We start from the raw sequence: 24,682 nt of genomic DNA, 5'->3' as shown, positions 1-24,682 counted from the left end.
ATAGGATTTTATTTTATTATATAGTGTAATATACGGTTAAATTTATATATAGTTATGTAGAGTTATTGATTATATATAGTTATATAGTGTTATATACGGTTTTTAATACGTATATATAAAATAAATTTTATTCAATTGCCTATATTTGAAATTTTTTAACAGTATACGTTTTGATTTTTTTTTAATTATAACGTATCAATATTACAGGCTGCCAACTTTAAAACCAAAAAGAGAATAAGAACGTGTTTATTGCGGCGAAATATGAAAAAGTTCAGTGAATGTTTATTATGTTAAGGTGGTAACGAGACATTTCACTGCTTCGTGTCGTGATTGGCGCGAGGACAATCATGTAATTTTATAACACAAAAGTTTACGTGCCCATGTGAAAGTAAATACATTCAATAATAAAACTTTCATTTATATACGGTCGGTAAAATTTAAAACCATGTACCAAAATATGTTTATAATATATTTAAATAAATAAACAAGTAAATAATGCGATATGTAATAAATGAGAAGTCTGACTTACAAATTTGTGAAAATATGACGGGGCTAGCAGATAAGGGCTATATTAAATGGCCAGATGATTAGATGGATGGACTAGATTTGTTCCAAAAAAAAATTTTAAAAATAAAAATGTCAATCGATAAAATAATATATATTGGAATATAACAAGTTAAATTGAAAGAGTGAATAAATCAAAAAAAGAATAAAAATTGAAAGAATGAAGAAGCAGGTGTGAATTCAGTGACCGGTTGAAAGTGAGGTCCTCTGAAGTCTCTATCACAGGTTAACTAACTACGTGAGAACGTAGGACGCGTGGACGATGGGAAGGAGGAAGGCGGTCAGCAGGAACATCGTCTCGTCACCACCTTTACAATTATCATCATCGTCATCGTTCTAGTATATTTTCTCAAAACACTGTGGAACATTCGTTAGCATACTCATCGAAGTTAAAGTCTCCGATATCATCATCGTCGTCGTCACCATTATTATTGTTGACATCTTCAGTTACGTCATTATTGAGCCACAAGGTTACAAAATCGGGAGTGGAACGATAGAGATGAGCTGAACCGTTGTGACGTTCTTTCTGTTGTAGATAGTTAGTCTCAAGATTGTTCGTGTCATTGAAATCTTCCAATTCAACGAGAGGCTGAGGTTGTTGACGATGATGCTGCTGCTGTTGTTGTGGTGGGTGGGTGTAGAAGTAATGCTGTTGCTGCTGTGGTTGGCGGGTGTTTCTGCCATCAAGTTCAAGACGAATATCGCCGTCGTCGTCGAGTCTTCCGACGTTGTTGTAAAAATTATACTTGCTGCTTTTCACGTTTCTATTGTCGGTGCTGAGGTGTTGAAAAAATCGCTGATTGTAGTCTTGGTTATTTTTATTGACGTTGAAGTAGAATTGATGTTGCCTATTCAACTGCTTCTCAAACTCCTCCTCCAACTTCTGCACAGGTGAAACATTCAATGCTTTTGGAATATTCATTAAAAGGAATCAACCAGTCAACATCCACTACATAGTCAACTAACCAACCAACATCCATCATGCATTCAACCATGAAGCGAACGAACCTCCTCTCTTTTCTTTACACTTTCTCTCCAAAAATTGCGCTCTCTTCTCGACCTCTCTTCCTCCAGCGTCAATTTCACGTTCAAATCTTCCTCCAATCTTATCTCTCTCTCCATCTGTTCATGTAACGAGTCATTCAAAACATTAGAAACGATATTAAACTGAATAATGTTTGCAACAAATATCAGGATCAGTAAATTGCGTGTTAACAAAAATTAGCAACGGCGTCATTTAAATTGTTTCTGAATTATTTAATATATATATAAAATACCATAATTAATGCAGTAATTTATGAAATCTACCGAATCTCTAGTGTTAAATTGTTTTCTATTATATTTCTCAATATTTCTAACCAAATTCTTTTCGTCATTATTTATTTTATTAAAGTTAGAACAATATACAGTTTTCCAAATCATTCTCGAGTGTGAAGGACCTCTTTTGATTTTTCAACCATCTTCAGTACTTGTTTCCGTTTGTATAGGCAATTTGTATGAAGAAATTGTGCAAAAAATTTGTTTTACCGCCCTTAATAATTTGGCCTGCAAGCGCATAAACATTTTTTAGAAATAATTGAATGAACGAAACATGTGAAATGAATGAACGAATGCTTGGAGACCATGTTGGCACTGAGTTCCTGGATAACGTCTTCACACCTCCCATGAAACTCCTCTTTCCTTCTCATCAACATCTCTCTATGTTCTTGAAACTTCTTCTCCACATCTTGTCTTTCCATCCTCTCAAACTGTGTGAAAAAGAGTGAAATTAACTTTAATTTATAATCTATTTTGCATGATTTTTTTCCAGTTTTTCACCATCCAACTGTATAACAAAGGACAACAGCATCAGCAAAAAACAGTTGAAAAATAGAAATGGGAACTTTTTTAATGGATTCCCTCTCTGTTGACAGTGCATGGCCACCGAAAGTTTCTGATGATGAGGATGATGGTGATGAGGATGGGTTTTTCACGTCCTGGGTGTTTTTAAGTTTCAAATTTTCTTGGAACTCCAACATTCTCCGTCTCTTTTCCACTTTCAAATCCTTCAAAAATTCCCTCTCCCTCTCCTCGCCATCTCTCTTCATCTTCATCTTCATCATCTCCTGCCTCTTCAACACTTCATCCACTTCCTGGCCAGTTATTACAATTTAAAGATTCGAAACATGGAGAAGGAGAAGGGAGAGCAAACAAAGGACTACCCCCGCCACCAACCTGTGCATGCCTCGCCTGGGCCTGCTTTCGTAGCACCTCAAACATCTGAACGTGTTGCTGTTTGTTTAACTCATTTCTTTTCTTCAGTACATCCTCTTCCAAGCTCCACATCTCTCTCTCACATTCTGTATGGATACATTTTTTTACTCACTCACTCATTCATTCATTTAACATGTTCACCTTGAATTAACATCGAATTACTGCTATCAAATTCTCTTGTATACCGTGATGAACGTAGAATGGAACAAAAATGATCTACAACTTTCAACCAATCAATCAACCAATCAATTAACCAACCAGCCACCAACCAACCAACCAATCAATCAACCCACAAATTAATCAACCAACCTTTGATGAGTTGATGTTTCTGCCTAAGGAACATCTCTTCAACGTCTGCCATCTTTCTTTGATGTCTACTCCTCAACTTGCCCAACAAACTCATCATCATCATCTTTTGTTGCTCTTTGTATAGCTGCAACTATTTTTTGTGATTGGTTAGTTGTTTTATTGTCGTTTGTATCGAGGCACATGATTGGCTGAGAAAATTAAATAAGTCAATATGGTTAACTGATTGATCGATTGATTGATCGTTCGAATAATTATCTATTACAACGGATTGAAATGGTATCCAAAAAACTAACATTTTCAAAGTTTTGCATCTCCTTTCGACTTACCATCAGTTTAATATCTTTGCTGGACATGTTGCTCTTCATTGCGTCTTCTTTCATTAATTTCAAATCGCGGTTCAAATTCAGGCGAAAGGATTTCAGTTCTTTGGCCTGAATGTTGGTGACGATGGAGAAGATGAGATGTGTAGATAGATAGATAGATAGATAGATAGAAAGAGAGAGAGAAAGAGATAGACAGATAGGTAGATGGATAGATAGATTGATTGATAGATAGATAGATGGCAGGCGACCTGTTGTTCAAGGATCTTCTTGTGCCTCTCTCTAAACTGTTCATCATCTCTTTTCTCCATCATGACCATCTCTCCTTTCTGCTCCCTGCCCAACTTGATGCATTCAGTGTTGTACGCTCGCAAGCATTTCTGAGGGGTGGGTAATAAAAATCATCATCATCTTAGCTTATATGTAATAAATAACGACATTAACATTATGAATATCCAAACCTTCGTCAACAACTAAATCAATAACATGAGCAGCAGCAACATCAATGACATCAACAACACCAACAATGACCTTGACACTGGCGAGATATTGATGTTGAATCTGCTGTTGCTGGCTATTGAAATCTTGCAGTTGTTGGTTTTGTTGTCGGTTCTCAATTATTTGTTGCATCCGCATCCTTCTGTTGCTCGCTCTCCTGATAATGATCGTCATTAATAATAGTAATAATAATAACACCAATACTAAGAAGAATAGCGATAAAAACAACAATTTCAAAAATATTGATAAATCCAATTTCATCAGAGCATTTCGCCATGAATTTACCTATAAGCTCTCTCCTTCATCTCCCGATCTCCTGCCCTGCTTGTGACGTCATAACCCCCAAAGTTATCGTCACCATCATCACAACTACCATCATCATTATCATCGTCAGTTCTAACAATTCTCGTTGTCTGATTGGTCAGTTTTTGTCCATTGTAAGTGTAAGTACGGGTTTTGGTCAGCGATCTGTAGGTCGATCTCTGCAGAAATTAATAATATTAATTTATTTTCCCATACCTCCATATTTTGTTCTCTTGCACTGGCTACCTATGAAATATAGAATAATTTTTTAAATTTGCACATTTATGTATAAGTCTCAATCTAAATTCTTAAGTACTTATCAGATATATTAATTGAACCTAAAAGCCCCTGTTTACGATCGTCTTCTCGTTCTCACTTCTTCTTAACTCGTGTTAAGCACTCTTTTGCTAAATCTGCATTTGCTTTTTCTGGCCCTTTTCTCTGGAACTCTCTACCTACTTCTCTGACTACTTCTCCATCACTTACGAAATTCGGAGCGGATCTCAAGATCCATCTGTTTGCAAAATTCATTGAGGAGCGCTGTTGAATATCGCGAAAACAGTGCTTTATAAACTAATTAATTGATTGATTGATTATGAAAAACTGACATTCATTTGTGAATAAATTAACATTAATTCGTGAATAATTAATGAAATATTACAATGTTACTAAAAATTCATTTTTGAAACATTGAAACCAAAGAACTAAATAACAGAACAAAATGACAATAGCCATCAACTTATCACTAAAACGACAAACATTTCTATTAAAAGTTCTATGCACATCATGGATAAGATCATTATCAGGATGGTTATCGAGATGGTTATCAAAACTGTTATCATCGTGGTTTGAAGATTTGAAGTTGGTGCTATTGTTGTCAGCACGGCCACTCTTAATGTCATTTGTATTATTCTTTATGATCCAATTGTTATCATAACCATAATTTGATTTGTTGTTAATGAAGCCATCATCGCTGTTGTCATCACATCTGAATTGATGTTGTTGACGTTGCTGTCTGCCGTTCATTGCTCCATATATTGCCATTTTGAAAATATTGTTGTTGTTGGTACTGTTTTTAACGTTGTTGCAGTGTATTATGTTGTTAGGCTTATATTTATGGCTAGTGCAAAAATCATTCGTCTTGTGGTTGTCGCTAGTTAATGTAGCTGATGAGATTTTTAATGGAGATGATGTCGTTAATGTTGTTGTTGTCCATGTTCCGAATGTCGTCGGTGTTTTTGTCGATGTCATTGTCGTTACGATGGATGTTGTTGATGCCAACTTAGGAGCCTGCTGATTGTTAAGATCTGAATAATAAAATCTCTCTAATGTGTTGTTGTTGTTGCTATTGAATTGAGTGTTTCCAAAATTGATACTTTTAGCACCTATCTTCACATCGGTCAGCCATGGATTTGCTTTGTCATCGTCACCACCATTATATTTATTATTATTATTATTAAATTTATTATTATTAAATTTATTATTATTATTACCATTGTTGTTGTTCAGAATGAACTCATGGTTAACGATATCATCATCGATATTTGTAACCAATTTGTCATCATCATTACCATCATCATCATCATCATGACCACCCTCCCCGCTGATGATGACGTCAGAATATTGAACGATCACCTCGCCTAAGTATTCGGCAATTAATTTTTTCAACTCGTCATCCTCATCATCATCATCATCATCGTTGTTGTTGTTGTTGTTTCGGCTTGTGAGAAACTTGTGCTGAAAAATGTCCAACAATAAAATACATTACCACACCATTTTGTAGTTCATTCATTCGTTCGTTCATTCATTCGTTCGTTCGTTCATTCGTTCATTCATTCATTTACTTACCTGCAACAATTGTGACGATCTGTACCTGATGTGTGGATCTTTCTGGAGGCAGCATGCTACGAAGCTGTTGAAATCGTCCGACCTGATTGGTCGGTTGTTTGATTGATCAGTTAATTGATTGATTGATTATCTGACTGATTAATTGGTTAGTTATTGGTTTACATCTATTAATTGAACAAATGTTTCATTATAATGTAACATCAAGGTGATAGCTTCCTTTCTCCCAACCAACCAGCCAACCAACCAATCTCCAGGTTTATCCAGTATAGGAGGGGGACTTTTGATGATTTTCAATGTGACTCTGGAAGGATTCATTTTGTTGAAGGGGGGATCAAGTTGGGCCAACTCGATCATCAGGATTCCTGTTCAACAAAATGCCATCAACATCAGCAACAACATCAAAGGCAAACAAATGAACACCCACCTAGCGACCAAACGTCAACTTTGCAGTCGTAACTGTGCTCTCTACTCACCTCGCATTCAATCAACTCTGGGGCCATCCTTCGAAATAAACAACTGATTGAAAACTCTAAATACGATTACTACGTTAATGTTCAATTTAAATGTCAATGAATCATTGCAGCAACCACGCATCATCATCATCTCTTCAGCGCTTCTCAACCTTTTGAGATTCAAGGACCACTTAAAAAATGTGTCTCAGTCGCGGACCACTACTGAAAATTTTGCTACTAGCGCACTCGAAATTTATTTCTATATAATTATTATTTCATGTAATGATGGGACAGCTACACATAGTTAGCACAACATAGTTCTTAGCATAACTATTAAACTTAGAAAACTTCAGTTACCACACTTGACTATAGGTGTATTAAAATTGTTATTTAGAATCATTTTTTATATATTTTAATAAATGTTTTAACTTCCAATTAAAAAGTATAATGTTCGTTTTACCTTGATATTTGTATATAATGACGTATCATCAATTTTTATATCAAATATGAAACAAATTGTAATGACATCTTCACTTGCTACTTAATGTCACTTGCTAACAATAATGAATAACAATAAACAGGTGGTTTTTTTAACGTGCCAACTACATTATAAATAATGCAACATTTAATTTTAGTGTTGGCCTTGAGCCTGCACAGTTGAGCGTAGCTTATCCAAACGGGGAGTAATGCTCGAAAGACTCAATCGGAGTTCATTTTTCATTTTTTTTATTTAAAAAAAACATGCACTTCACACTTTGCTTGCAGACCACAAGGCAAATTTCCACAAGTGGTCCGCGTACCACAGGTTATTGAGAACCGCTGTGCCAGGTAACATCAGCTATTCAACTTCTGCAATGTTTAACTAAATGTTTAGTATCAACTAAATGGAGGAATAAATAACCTTCACAATAGTTAGAGGCCGTTCGAGTATTACGTAACACGAAAAAACGACTTTTTTGACCCCCTCCCCCCCCTTCGTAACACTTCCGTAACAAACGACTTACCCCCCCCCCCCCCCTGTTACGTAACAAAAAATATTTTTAATTTTTCGGTAATAACAAACAATTGAATTTAGAGAAGAAGCAGAATTTTTTTTTGATTTTTTTCCGTATGTACCACGCGGTCACGAAAATGCATTGCATTCGTCGTGTTTTTTTATCAGAATGTTCATAACTGCTAAGTTTCATGGATGAAAACGACAATTTTAAAGAAATATGATCATTAACCATTTATTAACATAGATTCTATAAAAACTACACTAACATTTGTTAATAATGAAAAATATAAAAAACAACATTTTTTTCTGTGTTACGTAACAATTTTTGAACCCCCCTCCCCCCCGTAACACTCCGTAACAAAATATTAGACCACCCCTCCCCCCCCCCGGAGCGTTACGTAATATTCGAACGGCCCCTTATCCATTAAAATTAATTTTATAACTTTTATGTTGAAAATTAAGAAACGCAATACAGACATTATTTTTGCACTAATAACAATAATAATAATAATAATAACAATAATAATAATAATAATAACAATAATAATAATAATGATAATAATGATGAAATATGAGGCAACCAGTAAGGCGATCCAATGAATGAGTTCCTCCGACTGTCAGCTGCAGAGCACAATGCTGACACTCCGAAGTCTCCTGATAATGATGTTGTTATTGTGATGGTGATGATGATGTTGTTAATGTCATGATGGATGATGATGATGATGACTACAAATGAGCCAAGAACAAACGAACGAACGAATGAATGAACAGACCCAACTTGATGCAAGCCTCATCAGTGACCAGAACATTAGCAGCTTTCACATCTCTGTGAATAATGAAGCAGGTTTCATGTAAGTAGGTCAAGGCCAAGCACAGCTGTCTGGCAACTGACCTAATTTGCTTTTCATTCATTGGTCGTTCAAGTTCCTGCATTATTGTATCTAGAGAGCCGACCTTGCAATACTCTAGAAACATCTGGAACATGGAGATCATTATGAAGTTTTGAACTTCACTAAAACACTTTCAATCTTCTACGAACAACACATTACAAACTACAGAGCTTAATAGCCCATGAGATGATAAATGAACATCTAACAAATAACAAACATTCACATCTCTTGAACCAGTTCAAATATGTACAAACCCAAATTTTGGAGTTGAAGTAGAAGGCTTCGTACAACTTGATGACATTGATGTGATTGATGTCACACAAGGCCTTCACCTCAACACAGTAATCAGTGATGTTATCTTCATCATTAATCAGGTCCACTTGTTTCAATGCTGCCAACTTCTTTGACGTGACATGCTCGGCCTTCAGTTTGAAAGTTCAAAACAGCTTCAATGATTTATCAATCAAATTGAACAAAACATTTCTCTCCAAACAGCTACATTGTGTTTAAATGAGCATTAAAATGAAAAACATATGCAAAGATTAAAAAATTTAGGACAAACCTTGTATATTTTTCCAAAAGCTCCATCACTAAGTTCACTTATAATTCTCCACTGATCATTTGGATCAGAATTCACTTTTAAAAATCCTGACAAACTTTTTAAAGTATTGACAACAGATGTTTGGGACAATGATGATGAAGATGCAGTTGTTGTTGGGACTCCATATATGAAAAATGACTTTAACTTTTTTATTATACCTGTCATTTTCTTTCATTTGCAACTGCTTTTTATTTTTATTGTTTGATTTTGATAAATTTATAATTTAACAAATAATCAAATAAACTCATCAAACAAACACTGAACCAGAAATAAATAAATCTATCAGTTTTGTTGGATTGAAAGTTGGAAATTTCTTAAATTAGTTGACATTTTGTTACAAAAGAATTAAAATGAAAAATGACTGCCAGGTGAGTTAATCTCCCTTCACATCACATCAGGAGTGGAGATTGCACCAGAGAATTGATCAATTGATCGGAAGACGATTAATGGCTTTCGATTGCTATGAAATAAAAACATTTGCAACAAATACGCGAAATTTTATCCAGATAAATAATTTATTACACTCGAAATGAAATTTTCTGTGCAAAATATCGCAACATGACAACTAATCGATCTGCCATGTTTATCTACCTGTAAGGTAAAATGTGGAATTCTAATTACATTTTTAGTTTAAAAGTTCATCTAGATTGAAACTCTTTCAAAGACACAATGGTAGGGAAACGTGCAAAACAAAGCAACGTGACGTCATTCTCGAGCCGTCAACATTTCTTTTGAGATATGAAATAAAGTTGAGAAAAAAAAAAAAAAAAAAATGTTTACTGGACAACTTTTTGTTTAAATAAATTTCGATCGATCGATCGATTGATCGATCGATCAATCAATCAAACAATGTCAATCAATCAATCATTTACTTGTTCGTACCTGGTCAAAAAACAAACAAATAAGCATCTGATCAACCGGCATTCAGCAATCAGCCACTCAATGAATCAATCAGCTGGATAACGTCCTGCTAGCACTCAACCAATTGTTAACAATTTGTAAATCATCAACAGTCAACCCGTGCCCACCAATGTTGTTGCTGCTGCTGTTGTTGTTGCCGCCAGCATCATCATCTGCGCCCGGGTATAATCTTGTTATTGGTGTCGTGAAAATGTTGCCGTGCAAATTTCTTATGTAAGTAGAACTTCTGCTGTTGTTGACGTTGTTGTTGTTGTTGACGTTGTTGTTGCTGCTGCTGTTTTGATTCTTGGAGCCATCAATGGCGATGTTGAAACTTATGTTGAATATTATTTTCTTCTTACTGCTGTTGCTGCAGTCATTGTCACCGTTCAGCTGATTACCATTCTTACAATCATTATTATCATTATTATTATAATTTTTATAATTATTGATGTTGTTGTTAATTATGGATGTTTCATCACTTGACACACTCCTAGTTCTGACCATCGTGAAGGATGATGGCGATGACGACGACGATGGTAATGATGATAATGATAGAGAGCCTTGCTTGTGTAATAAGAATGATGATGATGATGATTGTTGCGATTGTTGCAATGATAATGATTCCAGAGTCGATGCAAACAATGATGTTGTCATATACTGCATAGCTCTTTTCGCAAACTTCCCATTCTCGTTGTAACCAAATTTTAGAGGTCTGCTGAGGAAAATTCCGCTTGACGCCAATCCAGACTCATCTGGGAATTCTCTAACTTTTCTTAATTTCCTCTCAAATTCACTTTCACTTTCTACTACTGCTGTTCTGGAATTGCTGAAATTATTACCATCACTGGCGGCATTATTAATATTATTTTTGCCGTCTGAGGTGGTGTTCGTGTTAATGGTTAGAGATAACTTCTTTGGATTCTTCAAGTTCGTCTTTTTTTCTTCTTTGGCTCCGTCATTATTATTGAAATCATTGATGTTGCTATCGCTGCTGATATTGTTAATGAAGTTAGTTTTATTGTTGTCGTCGTTCGTTTGTTTGTCGTCAACGTCGGGCACAAGTTGCAGGTGTTCAGCCGTTATGTTCCTCCTGCTAGAGCGTTATGAAAGTGACGATGAACGAGAAGATGATGGTGGCGAAGAAGAAATAGGTATTGATTTTTACGTTATTATTAAACTCTCCATCGTAATCATCGAGACGTTCCCAAGTATCGATCATCTATCATCCTCATCATCATCTCGTCATTACATCCTAGCATAATATTTCAACAAATACGTTTGAAAAAATGATGACGCTAGAAGGAACGAAATTGAAACGAATGAACATACCAAAAAGCCAGAATAGTTTTGAGACTGTCGACGACTTGAGAGGCTGTCAATCGACTGCTGGCATCGGCTTTTAACAGTCCGTTTATCAGATGAATTGTACTTTGTGACACACGCCCATCCCTACAAACGTCATCATGACATCATCCTCATATCATCATCATCATTATAACACAATGAGCTAAGAGGTTTCAATAAAAATAAATGTCAGTCTAATTGGCTGGCTTGCATGCTTAAGTTAATGTAGACGAAGCGAGCACAATATTTTAATAAATGAAACACAACAATGTCGCCAAGAATGCATTTATATTGTATGCTTAAGCAGCAAATATTTTGAAAAATGTGCAACGTGGCACGAAAAGACACGGACAACTTAGTAGTGACTGAATATACCTATGTGAAATACACGGTCCACAAAAACGCATTTTATCCTGATGTGATCGAAACAATTTGTATAATATAATCGAAAACTGCTTCAAAATAATGCAGAACATTGCGACAACATCTCAAAACATTTAGGGGCTATGGTGGTTAGATGAATGTTAATATCATACGGTGGCTGACATTGATGGCGGCATTAAAGTTAACGCATGAAGCTTTTGGCTGACTTACAACAAAAACACAATTTTTCTTAATTTAATCTGATAATTTGTTGTAATATAATTGAAATATTGATCATAATATGTATTAAATCGAAAATAATTTTAAAATAGTGTGGAACATCGCGACGATGTCATAGAGGCGTACTTGAGAAGCACACGAACGTATTTGGCTGAATTTTCACACTAGCATTATTTATCTTAATATACTGAAAACAATTTGATAAAAATCGTTAAAATGTTACTCAAAACTCAATTATCCAACGCATGTACTCAAAAATTACTTTGATATAGTGCAGAAAAATGCGATAATATCACCAAACACTTTTTAAAAAATAGATATTTTTATCACTCCAGTTGTTTAGTTGAGTTCGTTTCCAAACAAAAAATTTAATTTGACATGTGCAACTAAGAAAAGAGACGGACCCAGGGATGGTGTAGTCAACTGTTCTGATCTTCCTAAAAAGTTCTTGAGGTGTGTTGTCAAAGAATGGGAACTGCCCAAACAGCATGGTGTACAGAAGGACTCCTAACGCCCACATGTCTGAGGGCTTGCCTCTGTACGGACGACCTTCGAGTTAATGCCAAATTAGGGTTCAAATGGGAACATACATCTTTTAAAAACCAGCGCTAAACTTTCAATGATTCTTATTTTGTATTCAAACAAAGTCAACTTTTCATGATTCATGTCTAATACTGAAAGAAACTGAAATTTTTATGATCCATATATTAAATCAAAATAAACCTAACTTTTAACAATTCACATCTACTAATACTCAAATATGACTAGAGACAGAACTCCAGTTCCCCTGTTTCCAATAAATACAAACCACTGAGAACATCAGGACTGATGTAGGCTGGACTACCTCTCTGATCTCTCATTAAGTCATTTTCCCCAATAAGATGGCGCCCGAGACAAAAGTTTGTGATGGTGATGCGTCGAGATTTTGTGTTGATCACCATATTTCCGAGCTTCAAATCTCTGTGAATTATATTTTTCTGGTGGAGCAGATATAAAAATTGATCAAACTAATCAATCAACCAGACAACCAATCAGCAAGCCAACAAATTGGCCCAGCAATCACCTGATGTAGATTTTCAATAATTCGACTGATATCAGCAAAGATGTAAAGAGCTTCCTTCTCACTCAACTTCTTCTCCTTGATTACATAATGTTGAAGATTCATGGAATCGCATGTTCTCACATCAAAATCATGGGCCACCAAACAGTCCAACACCAAAATTAGACGCTTGTAAGTTCGACCGGTGTACTCGAGTGTATTTGGTTGCAACAGTGAAGATCGTTCTTCTCTGGCAAGATCCTTAATTTAATATGAAAAAATAATAAAACTTGTAAATTTTTAAAATGTCATTAAAAAATTTGGTCTTTTAAGAAAACAATTTTTAATATATAATAAATCAATAAATTTCAATAAAATAACTTTTTCCAGGCAATTTTGACTGCCTTCTAGACACCCACCCACTAACTTGGAAGAGTCCATGATGTTTGACCACTCCTTCTTGGTCCTTCAGAAGAGATAGGAGAGAATGTTCTGTGTGCAACAAAGTCTTGCCTTGCCTGTCTTCAGGGGTTTCATGCATCAAGCTGTTTTTAAGAGTCAGTATCTGTATTTTGGATTAAAAATATCTTTTATTAGTTTCATTTAATAAAATTTTTTGAGAATGAAAATGAGTTCAATTAAAAAAATTGCAAAATGAGATGAGATGTCCACCTTCAAATTGTAAAATTCAGTAGTTCCCTCCTTCCTGGCCAGGCAGTGGATGATAGTGGAAACCGGAGATGGCCCCAACATTGGACCTAAGTCCAACAATCATTTCAAATCACACAAAAACAGATCTCATAAGATTATCATTATAATGCAATATAAAAGAAGGTTCATTCATGCATGGTTCAGTCTGGTTCAGGCAGACTTGAGTCAGTGTTGCCAGAACAGAAATCACGCTTTGAAGGTTAAACTAGTCAATTTTTAAAAAATGATTCAGACTGACACACGCACACCATCTTAAAGTTCAAAAATCAAACTTGCCAATCAAATATGGACCCGCCCTCCTTATCAAGTCAACTTTGCTGTTATTGCTGCTGCTGCTGAGTGATGAGAAATGATCAGATTTGCATTTACAGCTTTCTGATTTAAAACGTCTCTTTTTGGCAACAGGAACATTCATGTTGATGCCGAGTTAGGAACTTTGATTGAATTCAATTGAATGGATAAATTTTATTTTATTATTTATTATTAGTTTATTTTATTTGTCTTATATCATAACAAAACAAGAAAGAAATAACCAGCTTTATTCTTTTTAAAAGTTTTTATAGTTTATGTTTATTTATAATTTATATTTATAGTTTTATAATAAAACTTTTATTTATATACAATTATACACACAAAACTTTTGAGTTATATTTTCGGTTTAACCGCGTGTATTCCAGCTGGGCCTGGGCTTTGCGGTACAAAAAAATTTGTCTCATTTATTTGCTCTAAATTTCGTTCTATTTAATCATTAAATTTTAATGACTGAACGTTAAAGTGCAAGCCCCACCAGAGAATTTTAACTTCGATAAATACGTTAAACCAAAATTTAAATTAACTTTTAATAATTGTAATGACATTTGTGCAGCGCCCTATCCGAAGCGTTAGATGCGCCCAAAACACTTGTAACACAGGTTAGCTTACTAGAATTGAACTATAATTACACCTTCTTTACTTTTTCGATTCAGCAGTTCATGAGAGAGATGATAATAAAAAATAAAAGATTCTCATAAGAAAACTTAGCGTTGCATGCATCTCAAATTGTTTATTTATATAATAATTAATAATCCTAACTGTCTATTTATTAAATTATCATCTAACTTACGATATGCATATGATAGTGTGCATATGCGCCGTGTATATGTTGGCACGTTACAGATTTCAGACCCCTCCAACCAAACTTACTTGTGCATAAGATTGGTTGATGCAGAATAAACTGGCAGGAAGTATCCTTAACTGATGCACCGTATGTTGAAATCAAATGCCTTCGCACTGTAACGCACACTTAACTAACCTATTCATTACAATTATCCTTAACTTACCTAGTTACAAAATTGAGGAGCCCTATTCACCACCGTACGGTAATAATGATATAATATTAATTGTTTTTATTACTTTTACCTTACGGATTCACCCCACCACCAACAAATGCCTTGGGTTTCGTCGGTACTATGAGACCAAGTAAGCATATGGCTCAAACTAGTTGTATGTATCAAACAGTATCGTATTGAACAAAGTAGTATCATAAAATGAATAAAGATACTTTTTTCAAAAATTTCAAAAATTCTCAATTTGATTTCAATGCGATATCGATGATGATGATGATTGTGACCTGACTAATTAAAAAACATCAAATAAAATTTATTAAATAGGATGGGTATATCGTTGCGAAATCGTTGGAGGAAATGACGTCATGTTAACAGTAGTTATTTTACTGCATGGTAGCTAATCAGCCTGTATAAAGGTTATATTCAATTCTTATCAAATAAATTTGACCAAATATCATACCCAGGCAAAACTAAATAAAGTAATAGATATATATATATATATATATATATATATATATATATATATATATATATATATGCGTAGTTATAATACATTTATAATGTTATATTTACACATTCAAATTGTACAATTGTGTTATGGTGTAGTCTTAAATTATTTTGAATATTCTCAGAAAAATTTAAACATTTTTCCATGCATTTTTCCATCTACTATTATCAACAATTTGAAAAAAATTTTCAATTTGATTTTATCACGATATCGATAATGATTTTTGTGACCTGACTGATTAAAAAGCATCAAAGAAAATTTTTAAAATAGGATGGAGAATTAGTTATATTGGGATATTACTATATAAAGCGAGCATACATATGTGCATACATATGTAGCACTGATTAACCTACTGTTGTTTTTACAATGAATTTATATAATATATATATAAAGCGAGCAAAATTTTAATATAAAAATGCTTATAAATCTACGCATTTTGGCTCAGCTTGGCTTATGGCTTGGCTCGGCTTGGAATATATATATAATATAATATATATTTGCTCGCTTTATATAATATATATATAAAGCGAGCAAAATTTTAATATAAAAATGCTTATAAATCTACGCATTTTGGCTTAGCTTGGCTTATGGCTTGGCTCGGCTTGGAATCGGATGTTAAGCAAGGTGTAGTCTCAAACTATTTTGAATTCTCCCCGAAAAATTTGAACTCCATGCGTACATATGTAGCACTGATTACAGTTGTTTTTACAATGAATTTATATAATATATATATAAAGCGAGCAAAATTTTAATATAAAAGCCATGGATAAAAGCGCTCAAATATCTACGCATATTGGCTCAGCTTGGCTTGGCTCGGCTTGGAATCGGATGTTAAGCAAGGATGGTCTCAAACTATTTTGAATTCTCCCCGAAGTAACTAGAATCCATGTATACAAATAATTAATAATCAATATAGCAGATTCAACCAGCCAATCAGAAAGTTTCGAAGGCGTTCGTTCGATGACGTCAATTTAGTAAGGTTAGCATTGTGGTTAAGACTGTATAATAGTATAGTACATACATTAAATAAGTTTTTTACTGATGTGAATGATTTAAGTGATGAGAATGTATGGTTGAAACGAGTATAAATAGAGGAGCTGAGACAGCATGAAAATCAGATCAGGCATTCTGCCTCGCTTGAAGCAGTCTGTCTGATCTCATTTATTTTATTTTTATAATTTTTTTATTTTTATTTATTTTATTATATAGAGTTATATAGAGTTTGCATGTTTGTAGGTGGTTTGAATGTTTGTAGGTGGTATTTTTTTATTTTAGGTGGGTTCTTTAGCGGTTGCTCATACATGCATACATACATAGATCATGTTTGTTTGTGCGGTAGTATTTTATGTTCTGTTTTACTCCTTTTTCTCTTCATGAGTTTTGAGTTAAGCTAATGAAACATAGGTAGGTGAGATTGAGAATTAATTTATTATATAGGTAGGCTAGGGCATAAGGTAATTTAGTTACATAGGTAGGTTAGGGACTTCTTTTCTCTTACTCTTACTTGGTGGTGTGCTTTTCGTTTGTGTTTTTTTGTTTTGTTTCACACCATACATTCAGCAGGTACGCGGTGGTTCCTGGATTTAGTGGGATTTTTATTGATTGAATGTGGTAGTATGCATGGTTATATAGAGTTATATAGAGTTATATAGAGTTATATAGAGTTATATAGAGTTATATAGAGTTATATAGAGTTATATAGAGTTATATAGAGTTATATAGAGTTATATAGAGTTATATAGAGTTATATAGAGTTATATAGAGTTATATAGAGTTATATAGAGTTATATAGAGTTATATAGAGTTATATAGAGTTATATAGAGTTATATAGAGTTATATAGAGTTATATAGAGTTATATAGAGTTATATAGAGTTATATAGAGTTATATAGAGTTATATAGAGTTATATAGAGTTATATAGAGTTATATAGAGTTATATAGAGCATAAATCCTATATAGATACCTTTCTTTGAGGTTTTTTCTTTGCCGACCGGTCGGCTTCTTTGCGTTTCTCTATTTTCATTTGAATTAATTAAATAAATAAGATTTTTCCATTCATTTAGGTTCGTTCAGGTTCATTCATTCAGGTTCATTCATTCAGGTTGAAGCTTCTATAGGGGTTCGTCGTGGAAGATCAGAATGGTTGTGATGTCACGCTACGTTCGTTCATTCAGTGGCAGGGGTTCGTTTTACGGTTTCTTTGCGGTTCTTTTTGCCAGTTGGCTGGCTTTTCCGGCTGGCGGGTTTCACCGCGGCTCGTTTCTCTATTTTCATTTAAATTAATTAAATAACATTTTTCCATTTCATTCAGGTTGAAGCTTCCAGAGGAGTTCATCATGGAGGATGTCAGGCTACGTTCATTCATTCAGTTGCCAAGAACACACGCCTGGCCGGGATACGTTTTATTCTTTTTTCTCTGTTTTTCTCTGTAATTTAACATTAAGTAAGAATGCTCACACGCACACACATACACACACAAATACATTAAGTAGCTATATAGGTAGGTTAGATAGGCATAATTTTAATTGTAGGTAGGATAGATAAGAAGCATCCAACACTAATGTAGTTGAATAGGTAGGCGCGTAAGTTTATCGCTTCTATTTTTTCTTGCACCAACATTACACGCGTCAGCGTATTACACACACAAACAAATACATACATAAACACATATATTAGTATTTGAGCGTAATTTTATTTTCATTACACATTCTAATATATTATTACTAAGGTTGAGAGTAATTTAATTTTATAGGTAATTAAGGGCAATAATGTAATTTTAGGAACAATCTTGTAATGTAAATTAAAACGCTGTAAGTGTATCGATAGGTAGGCTAATATAAGTTTTACATTATTATTATTATGTTGGAGCCCAAGGCATTACGTAGGTGGTGGGGTGGGCGCCGATTGGCTAAATGAATTGGGCTCTTGAGTTTTGTAATTTTAGGTAAGCTAGGACCGTAATGTAATGAATAGGTAAGTTAAGGCTACGTTGTAACACATACTCATTAATAGATTTAGGGTTTAAGTTTTATATTATTATTACTAAGTTGGAGCCCAAGGCATTACGTAGGTGGTGGGGTGGGTGCCGATTGGCTAAATGAATTGGGCTCTTGAGTTTTGTAATTTTAGGTAAGCTAGGGCCGTAATGTAATGAATAGGTAGGTTGAGGGTACGATAGCCGATTGACTCTGGATTTCAAAGTCTCTTGTCAGAGGTAAGCCTTGGTGGCCAGTGGTGAACCGGCAATGGTTTACTATCCGGACGGCAATGGTTTACTATCTGCACGGTAATGATTTACTATGCGGCATGGCCATAGTCTACTACCCGCACGGCTTCCGGACGGCAAATGGTTTACTATCCGCACGGCAATAGTCTACTATCCGCACGGCAATGGTTTTCTATCCGGTGCCCTGGCTGTCGGTGAACCTCTGTGCAAGGAGGGAGAATGAAGGGGACATTCGACTATTGTACCATTAATAATTTAATATAGATTAGTTAAGGTAATTGAATAGGTAGATAGGATTATTTTTATTAAGCAATTTGAGATGCAGGCACCGCTAAGCTTTCTGATGAGAATCTCTTTTATCTTTTTTCCTCAACACGGGCTGTGTTTCAACAACAATCTCGAGGAGGACTGGCACCAGTTTTGGAGGACAACGTAGGAACCGGACCGCATTCAACATTTTGCCTTTGTCGAATGGACGACGGTAAGTTTTTTTTTTACATTTTATTCTCTTTATTATTTTAAAATATTATTTTGCTATTATTTTCATTTTATAATTTTTTGCTTATAAGATTCTAGCATTCATTTACTACTACGCTAATAAAAAATTTTATCCACAGAATAATGAGAGGTGGGCAGTGGTGGGAGTCAGCACGTTTCAGATGGTGATCTCATGATGATTTATAAAACATGATGATGGTGGTGTAGGAAGTATCAGCTCGTTGGCTGTTCGACTGACACTGAAGTTCGAATGAAATCTTGTGTGCCGACCAGAGTACAGTACAGTAACGACGATTTTTGAAGTAAGGTTTAGTTTCGTCTTTTAATCATTAATTCATTCATTTTATAACTAAATCTTTCAAATTATTTTTCCATTAATTTATTTTTTTTAATCATTGAATCATTGATTGATTACTTAATACTTAATTCATTCATTCATTGATTTACTCAGGCATTCAAAATTCTTCCTTTGTCGAATTGACGAAGGTAGGTTTTTTTTTACATTTTACTCTCTTTATTATTTTAAATTATTATTTATTTGCCATTATTTTCATTTTTTAATTTTTTCTTCTAAGATTCTAACATTCATTTACTACTACGCTAATAAAAAAAATTTGTCTACAGAATGATGAGAGGTGGGTTGTGGTGGGCGTCAGCACGTTTCAGATGGTGGTCTCATGATGATCGTTCCGATGATAATTCGAAGATGACAACAAGAAGTTACTGGAGAGTACGCGCGCGCACATTTACGCACATACATCAATACAACACACACATACACAACATCCATTCATTCGGTGTCGTTGTCGTTGTTTCTCTTCAACTTTCTATTTTCTTTAACGGACTTAATTTAAATCATAGGTAAGTTAGGGATTGAGATTAGTTGAACAATCGTAGGTAGGCTAGGACTTAACATTAGTTAAAAAGTTTCAAGTAAAATAAAAACGCTAAAATATGTTAAATAAAAGGCCTGAAACATGTAAAATTCCTAAAACGTAGAAATACAAATTTGTAGGTAAGTGAGTTGAGTTAATGATTATAAGTAAGCTAGGGCCCTGAGAGTAATTTAATTGTAGGTAGGTGACTGACTACTATTCTTGCGACTTCTTATTAGTTTTGCGTGATGTGTTTGTTTTCGCTTCACTGCACCACACCAACAAAACAAACTACATTTTGTTCTCCACGTCGCTGTAAATTTTACCTTTTTAAACAATTTCTTAATAATGTCTATTTATTAATTTGTTAAATGTTGTTTCTAGTTGTTTTAATTTGGTTATATAATTTTTGGATATTTTTTGATTTACTTTGTATATATGCATGTATAAATAACTTCTGTTTGGTATGTTGATTTAGTCATTATGATATGCTGTGAACTGTTCTTACTAAATGGTATTGTTACGTGAATCATTCTCCGAGAACTACTAAAGAGTGTGTATAATAATAATATTAATAGATAACTATTTTTTATCGGTCGATATTTTGTTATATTTGTTTGTTTAAAAGACTAATTTTTTTTAAATTGACGTTTTTAAAATTTTAATTAACCGTCACTTTTCATTTTTTCAAATAAAAGCAGCTATTGTGTTTGTCTTCCTTTACTAAAATCTCGAAATCTGTTTGTAGATCTGTACGGTTAAGTGTTTGTTCGAATTTGAACGAGCCTTGCAAATATTTATTTATTTTTGTTTTGTTTTTGGTTTATTTGGTTCATTCAATTTGGTTCATTCAATTTGGTTCATTGATTGGTCGATTGGTTGGTTGATTAGTTGATTGAATGAATGGTTGGTTGATTGATTGGTTGATTGATTGATTGGATGGTTGATTGATTGATTGGTTGTTTGGTTAGTTGATTGATTGATTGATTGATTGATTGATTAATCTCATAGTATTGTATGAAAAAAAAATCCAATTAAGCCAACCTACGGCTTAAGTAGCAATCAAACCAAGATGATGATGGCAGACAGACAGACAACCAAACATACAGACAAACCAACCAACACACACACCAACACACATGCCATACAAACAAACCGATAGCAAGGCACTTTAACGTTCTTTATAGTGTATATTCTATATATTCAAATTTGGCAAAGTCGATTTGTAAATTGTAAATTTAAAATGAAACGCTACAACATTTAAAAATTTTGTTTAAAATGCTAGAGTTGTTTTTACTTTTAAAAGTATGTTTATAATGTTTACAAAATGGCGATCTCCATGAGCGTGTGAATGTCATTCAACATTCAACACTTCGTTGCTTTGTTCGAACTTTTTTCTGCCATTCGCTGCCACTTTCTGCTTAAAAATTTAAAGCGAATTCTTGCGCGTTACGAGTCTTCTGTATCTAAAATATTTAATTAATATTATTAAACAAATAGAAATACATCCTTCTTTTTAGAAGAGTTCAGTTGACAATTGACAATCTTTATTAATTTTAAAATTTAATTTAAATAAAAAAAATGCAAAGTGTAGTTTCGTATGGAAGATTTTTGTTTAGAGCAGTCGTTAACGAAATAGGCAACGAGTTTCTTTCGAGTCACTGGTTGAGTAGCAACAGGTTAATCACATCTCTAAAAAGACGTACTTTCCATTTAATATCCGCACTTTCCGGTTTGTCTAAAACCCATTCTGGACCCCCACTATCACCATCTTTTTCTCCGTCTTTCAGCCAAATCAACCAAAGATCTTTTGGTGATGATTCATGTTTTGCCGTTCAAAATAATGCAGCTGATGTGTTAGGTGGTAATTTGATAATTTTTTTTTCTAACTGTTAATTTGTTTTTTACTTTTTTAATTTCCATCTGGTATTATTTAATTTAATTATTAGGTAATTGATTATTTTAAAACTAGAATAAAATATTAACTTTTAAACAATTTATAACCTACTTGCTTGTTCCGCTTCAGGAGTGGCTGATGGAGTCGGGGGTTGGCGAACATACGGGGTGGACCCCTCACAGTTTTCTCGTTCACTCATGGCAATTTGTGAACGATTAGTGAAATTAGGAAAATTTTCTGCAAAAAAACCAATTGAGTTACTAAACAATAGCTATGAAGAAATGCAGTTAGAAAAAACTTCATTAATAGGTCAGCTTAAATCTTAAATTTTTAAAGTATCCAAATGTACAAAATAGAAATTAATTATAATGTTTGTTGAATGATTGAAAGTTATAATATCCTAACACATCAGGAAGTTGCACCGCATGCATTGTTGCTTTGAACAGGGAAGATAAAAAGATCTACACGGCTAACCTTGGGGACAGCGGTTTTCTGGTCATCAGGGATGGGCGGGTACCTAAACAATTTTTTTTTAAATAAATTAGTTATTTGTCTGTGAATATTTTAAAGTGATAATATTGCATAAAATAATTAGATGGATTTAGCAAATTATCTATATATTAAATATCTCTCTCACTTTATATAAGATCATACACAAGTCAGAGGAACAAACACATTACTTCAACACACCTTTTCAATTGGCACTTGCTCCTACCATGGTTCCGGGAGCTTTCATTAGTGATAGGTTGTTTGGCTATTCATGATCTGACCTAAATAAATGTTTAAAAACTTCATTAATCACTCATGATCTGACCTAAATAAATATTTATGACCTGGTAGTCCCGATTCAGCTCAATCGACGACATTCAGTGTTGAAGAGGGGGACTTGATATTGATCGCAACTGATGGCCTCTTTGATAATTTGAATGATCAAGTCATCCTTAAACATTTATCTAATCTTAAGGTTTGTTTGCTGGTTGTTGATTGGCTGGTCGAGAGAAAGGAAGAATGAATTTGAAGAGGAAAAAGATTGAATGAATTTGAATGAATGAATTTGAAAGAAAAGATTATTTTAATGCGCCGTTGGTGTTTTAAAAAATAAAACATCTAAACATCAGAAATTTTATGAAAGAAATAAATGACCCAATTCAGGCAGGCAGCTCATTGGCTGACCTACAAAAAGTAGCCAATGAAATTGCAAATGAGGCCCACAAATGCGGATTCAATCCATCTCACAGATCTCCATTCTCCATCAATGCTGCCAATAATGGCTTCAATGTTATTGGTCGGTATGAGCGTGTGTGTGTGCGTGTGTGTGTGTGTTTGTATGCTTACGTATTTACAAATATTTGAACATTTATTTGTCCACCAGGTGGCAAACCAGACGACGTGACAGTCCTGTTGGCTCAGGTGGCCTGCGCCGGGTCCAGTACCGATAATTCGATCGATAGGAATGTGCTTGGCCAATGTAACGATAATTACAACAGTAGTGGTGATGGTAGACCTCATCCTCCTCCTCTTCATCATCATCATCATCACGGCAATAAAAACAATGTTCCTCTGTGAATGTGTGTGTATGTGTGGGTGTGTATGAACTAGTGTATGTGTGTGAACGAGTGTATGTGTGTGAACGTTTGTGAATGTGTGTGGGTGCTTTTACTTTGAATACTGAAACTGATGACGATGTGGATGATATGAAATGATTGTATTGATGATGGAGATGTTGAGATTGTAATAATGATGTTGAAGGGGCTCATTTGGACTCTGGAACTGTTGAGTTCACGAGTCTTCCTTTAGCTATCTTATAGACATCTATTTATGTGTGTGTGCGCGTGCGTGCGTGTGTAAATATGTGTGTGGTGTGTGTGTGTGTGTGAGAGAGAGAGAGAGAGAGAGAGAGAGAGAGAGATGAAATTTAATTTGTCTTGTATAAATAACGAACGTGTTTTTAATGTTGATATAAATTGTATGAAGGATAATTAATAATTAAGAATGAATCATCATTATTATTTGTTTTTATTTGCAATATTTTTATTTTCATTAGATGAATGTGTAGAAAGAATAGCAAACCAATTGTTCTCCACCCACGCCAACATAATTGTTTGCTATTTATTCAATTTATCCGCTCTACATGCCTAAATTACAAAAGACGGCGATTTAGGAATACACACGTACACTCACACATGAGAAATTCACACACACACGCACACACACACATGAGGAACACACACACACACAGAAATATACTTGACTATCGATTGAGTGTTTATTGATATTTTTCTCGCTGGCACTTGTTCTTAAGATGACTCCATATTCTGCCACTGCTCAATTGTACGCGTCGCCCTACCTATTTATTTGTATTGACACGCGCATGATGTACGTCGTTTGTATATAATCTATTTATAACCGTTTGATTTAACGTTCGAATTCGTCTCGTGCCGAATTTGGCGCTATTCGAATGCGGTTTCGTTTCCATTTTGTTTGCCTGTTACTTCCTGTCTTGCCCGTGAAAACAATTTGAAATCAATGATAACTGGGAAGTTGTGGCTGGTGATGAAGAAGAAGATGAGGATGATGTTGGCGCTATTTGTACTCAGCATTTCTTTCGTTGATTCCGTGGCTAGGAACGAGCAAAAAAGTGAGTGAGAACGATGAAGCCCTGAATGCTCTTGATGACTGAGATGATGACGATGGTGGTGTGAAGATGTGTAAGGTAT

General features: G+C 34.4%; 4 protein-coding genes across 4 annotated transcripts; 1 reads left to right on the top strand and 3 right to left on the bottom strand.

Annotated features, from left to right (window-relative positions):
- Window positions 1–458: 458 nt before the first annotated feature.
- On the bottom strand, window positions 459–2,889 carry HELRODRAFT_191686 (hypothetical protein; the record flags this gene model as incomplete). The annotated part of the gene is made up of 5 exons (XM_009019009.1): window positions 459–1,447; window positions 1,573–1,686; window positions 2,187–2,312; window positions 2,448–2,696; window positions 2,779–2,889. The coding sequence occupies 5 exons, from the start codon at window positions 2,887–2,889 to the stop codon at window positions 914–916; spliced, it is 1,134 nt and encodes a 377-aa protein (XP_009017257.1). The 3' UTR covers window positions 459–913.
- A 3,194-nt stretch (window positions 2,890–6,083) lies between these two features.
- Window positions 6,084–9,200, bottom strand: HELRODRAFT_79008 (hypothetical protein; the record flags this gene model as incomplete). The annotated part of the gene is made up of 7 exons (XM_009019008.1): window positions 6,084–6,177; window positions 6,340–6,457; window positions 6,520–6,596; window positions 8,126–8,198; window positions 8,318–8,519; window positions 8,689–8,856; window positions 8,997–9,200. The coding sequence occupies 7 exons, from the start codon at window positions 9,198–9,200 to the stop codon at window positions 6,084–6,086; spliced, it is 936 nt and encodes a 311-aa protein (XP_009017256.1).
- Window positions 9,201–9,531: 331 nt separating this feature from the next.
- Window positions 9,532–14,508, bottom strand: HELRODRAFT_111692 (hypothetical protein). The gene is made up of 10 exons (XM_009019007.1): window positions 14,281–14,508; window positions 13,912–14,241; window positions 13,597–13,682; window positions 13,352–13,489; window positions 12,949–13,185; window positions 12,694–12,862; window positions 12,290–12,434; window positions 11,268–11,387; window positions 9,888–11,028; window positions 9,532–9,843 (listed from the first exon to the last, which is right to left on the bottom strand). Exons 2-9 carry the CDS (start codon window positions 14,048–14,050, stop codon window positions 9,987–9,989), a joined length of 2,076 nt encoding a protein of 691 aa, XP_009017255.1. The 5' UTR covers window positions 14,051–14,241; window positions 14,281–14,508; the 3' UTR covers window positions 9,532–9,843; window positions 9,888–9,986.
- Window positions 14,509–21,392: 6,884 nt separating this feature from the next.
- HELRODRAFT_99567 (hypothetical protein) lies at window positions 21,393–23,955 on the top strand. The gene is made up of 7 exons (XM_009019006.1): window positions 21,393–21,929; window positions 22,095–22,274; window positions 22,378–22,478; window positions 22,613–22,710; window positions 22,806–22,929; window positions 23,118–23,250; window positions 23,338–23,955. Exons 1-7 carry the CDS (start codon window positions 21,650–21,652, stop codon window positions 23,529–23,531), a joined length of 1,110 nt encoding a protein of 369 aa, XP_009017254.1. The 5' UTR covers window positions 21,393–21,649; the 3' UTR covers window positions 23,532–23,955.
- Window positions 23,956–24,682: the final 727 nt, after the last annotated feature.

This window comes from Helobdella robusta, assembly GCF_000326865.2.
Source record: "Helobdella robusta unplaced genomic scaffold HELROscaffold_23, whole genome shotgun sequence".
Taxonomy (NCBI): Eukaryota; Metazoa; Annelida; class Clitellata; order Rhynchobdellida; family Glossiphoniidae; genus Helobdella; species Helobdella robusta.
This window is presented reverse-complemented; position numbering and strand designations above follow the sequence as displayed.

Coding starts and splice junctions, on each gene's coding strand:
- HELRODRAFT_111692 (XM_009019007.1), bottom strand. CDS start 14,050: ATGAATGTTCCTGTTGCCAAAAAGAGACGTTTTAAATCAGAAAGCTGT. Junction 12,863..12,948: donor TTATTGAAAATCTACATCAG/GTGATTGCTGGG, acceptor CTGCTCCACCAG/AAAAATATAATTCACAGAGA. Junction 11,029..11,267: donor AAAACTATTCTGGCTTTTTG/GTATGTTCATTC, acceptor ACGCTCTAGCAG/GAGGAACATAACGGCTGAAC.
- HELRODRAFT_99567 (XM_009019006.1), top strand. CDS start 21,650: ATGCAAAGTGTAGTTTCGTATGGAAGATTTTTGTTTAGAGCAGTCGTT. Junction 21,930..22,094: donor TAATGCAGCTGATGTGTTAG/GTGGTAATTTGA, acceptor GTTCCGCTTCAG/GAGTGGCTGATGGAGTCGGG. Junction 22,711..22,805: donor GGAGCTTTCATTAGTGATAG/GTTGTTTGGCTA, acceptor ATGACCTGGTAG/TCCCGATTCAGCTCAATCGA.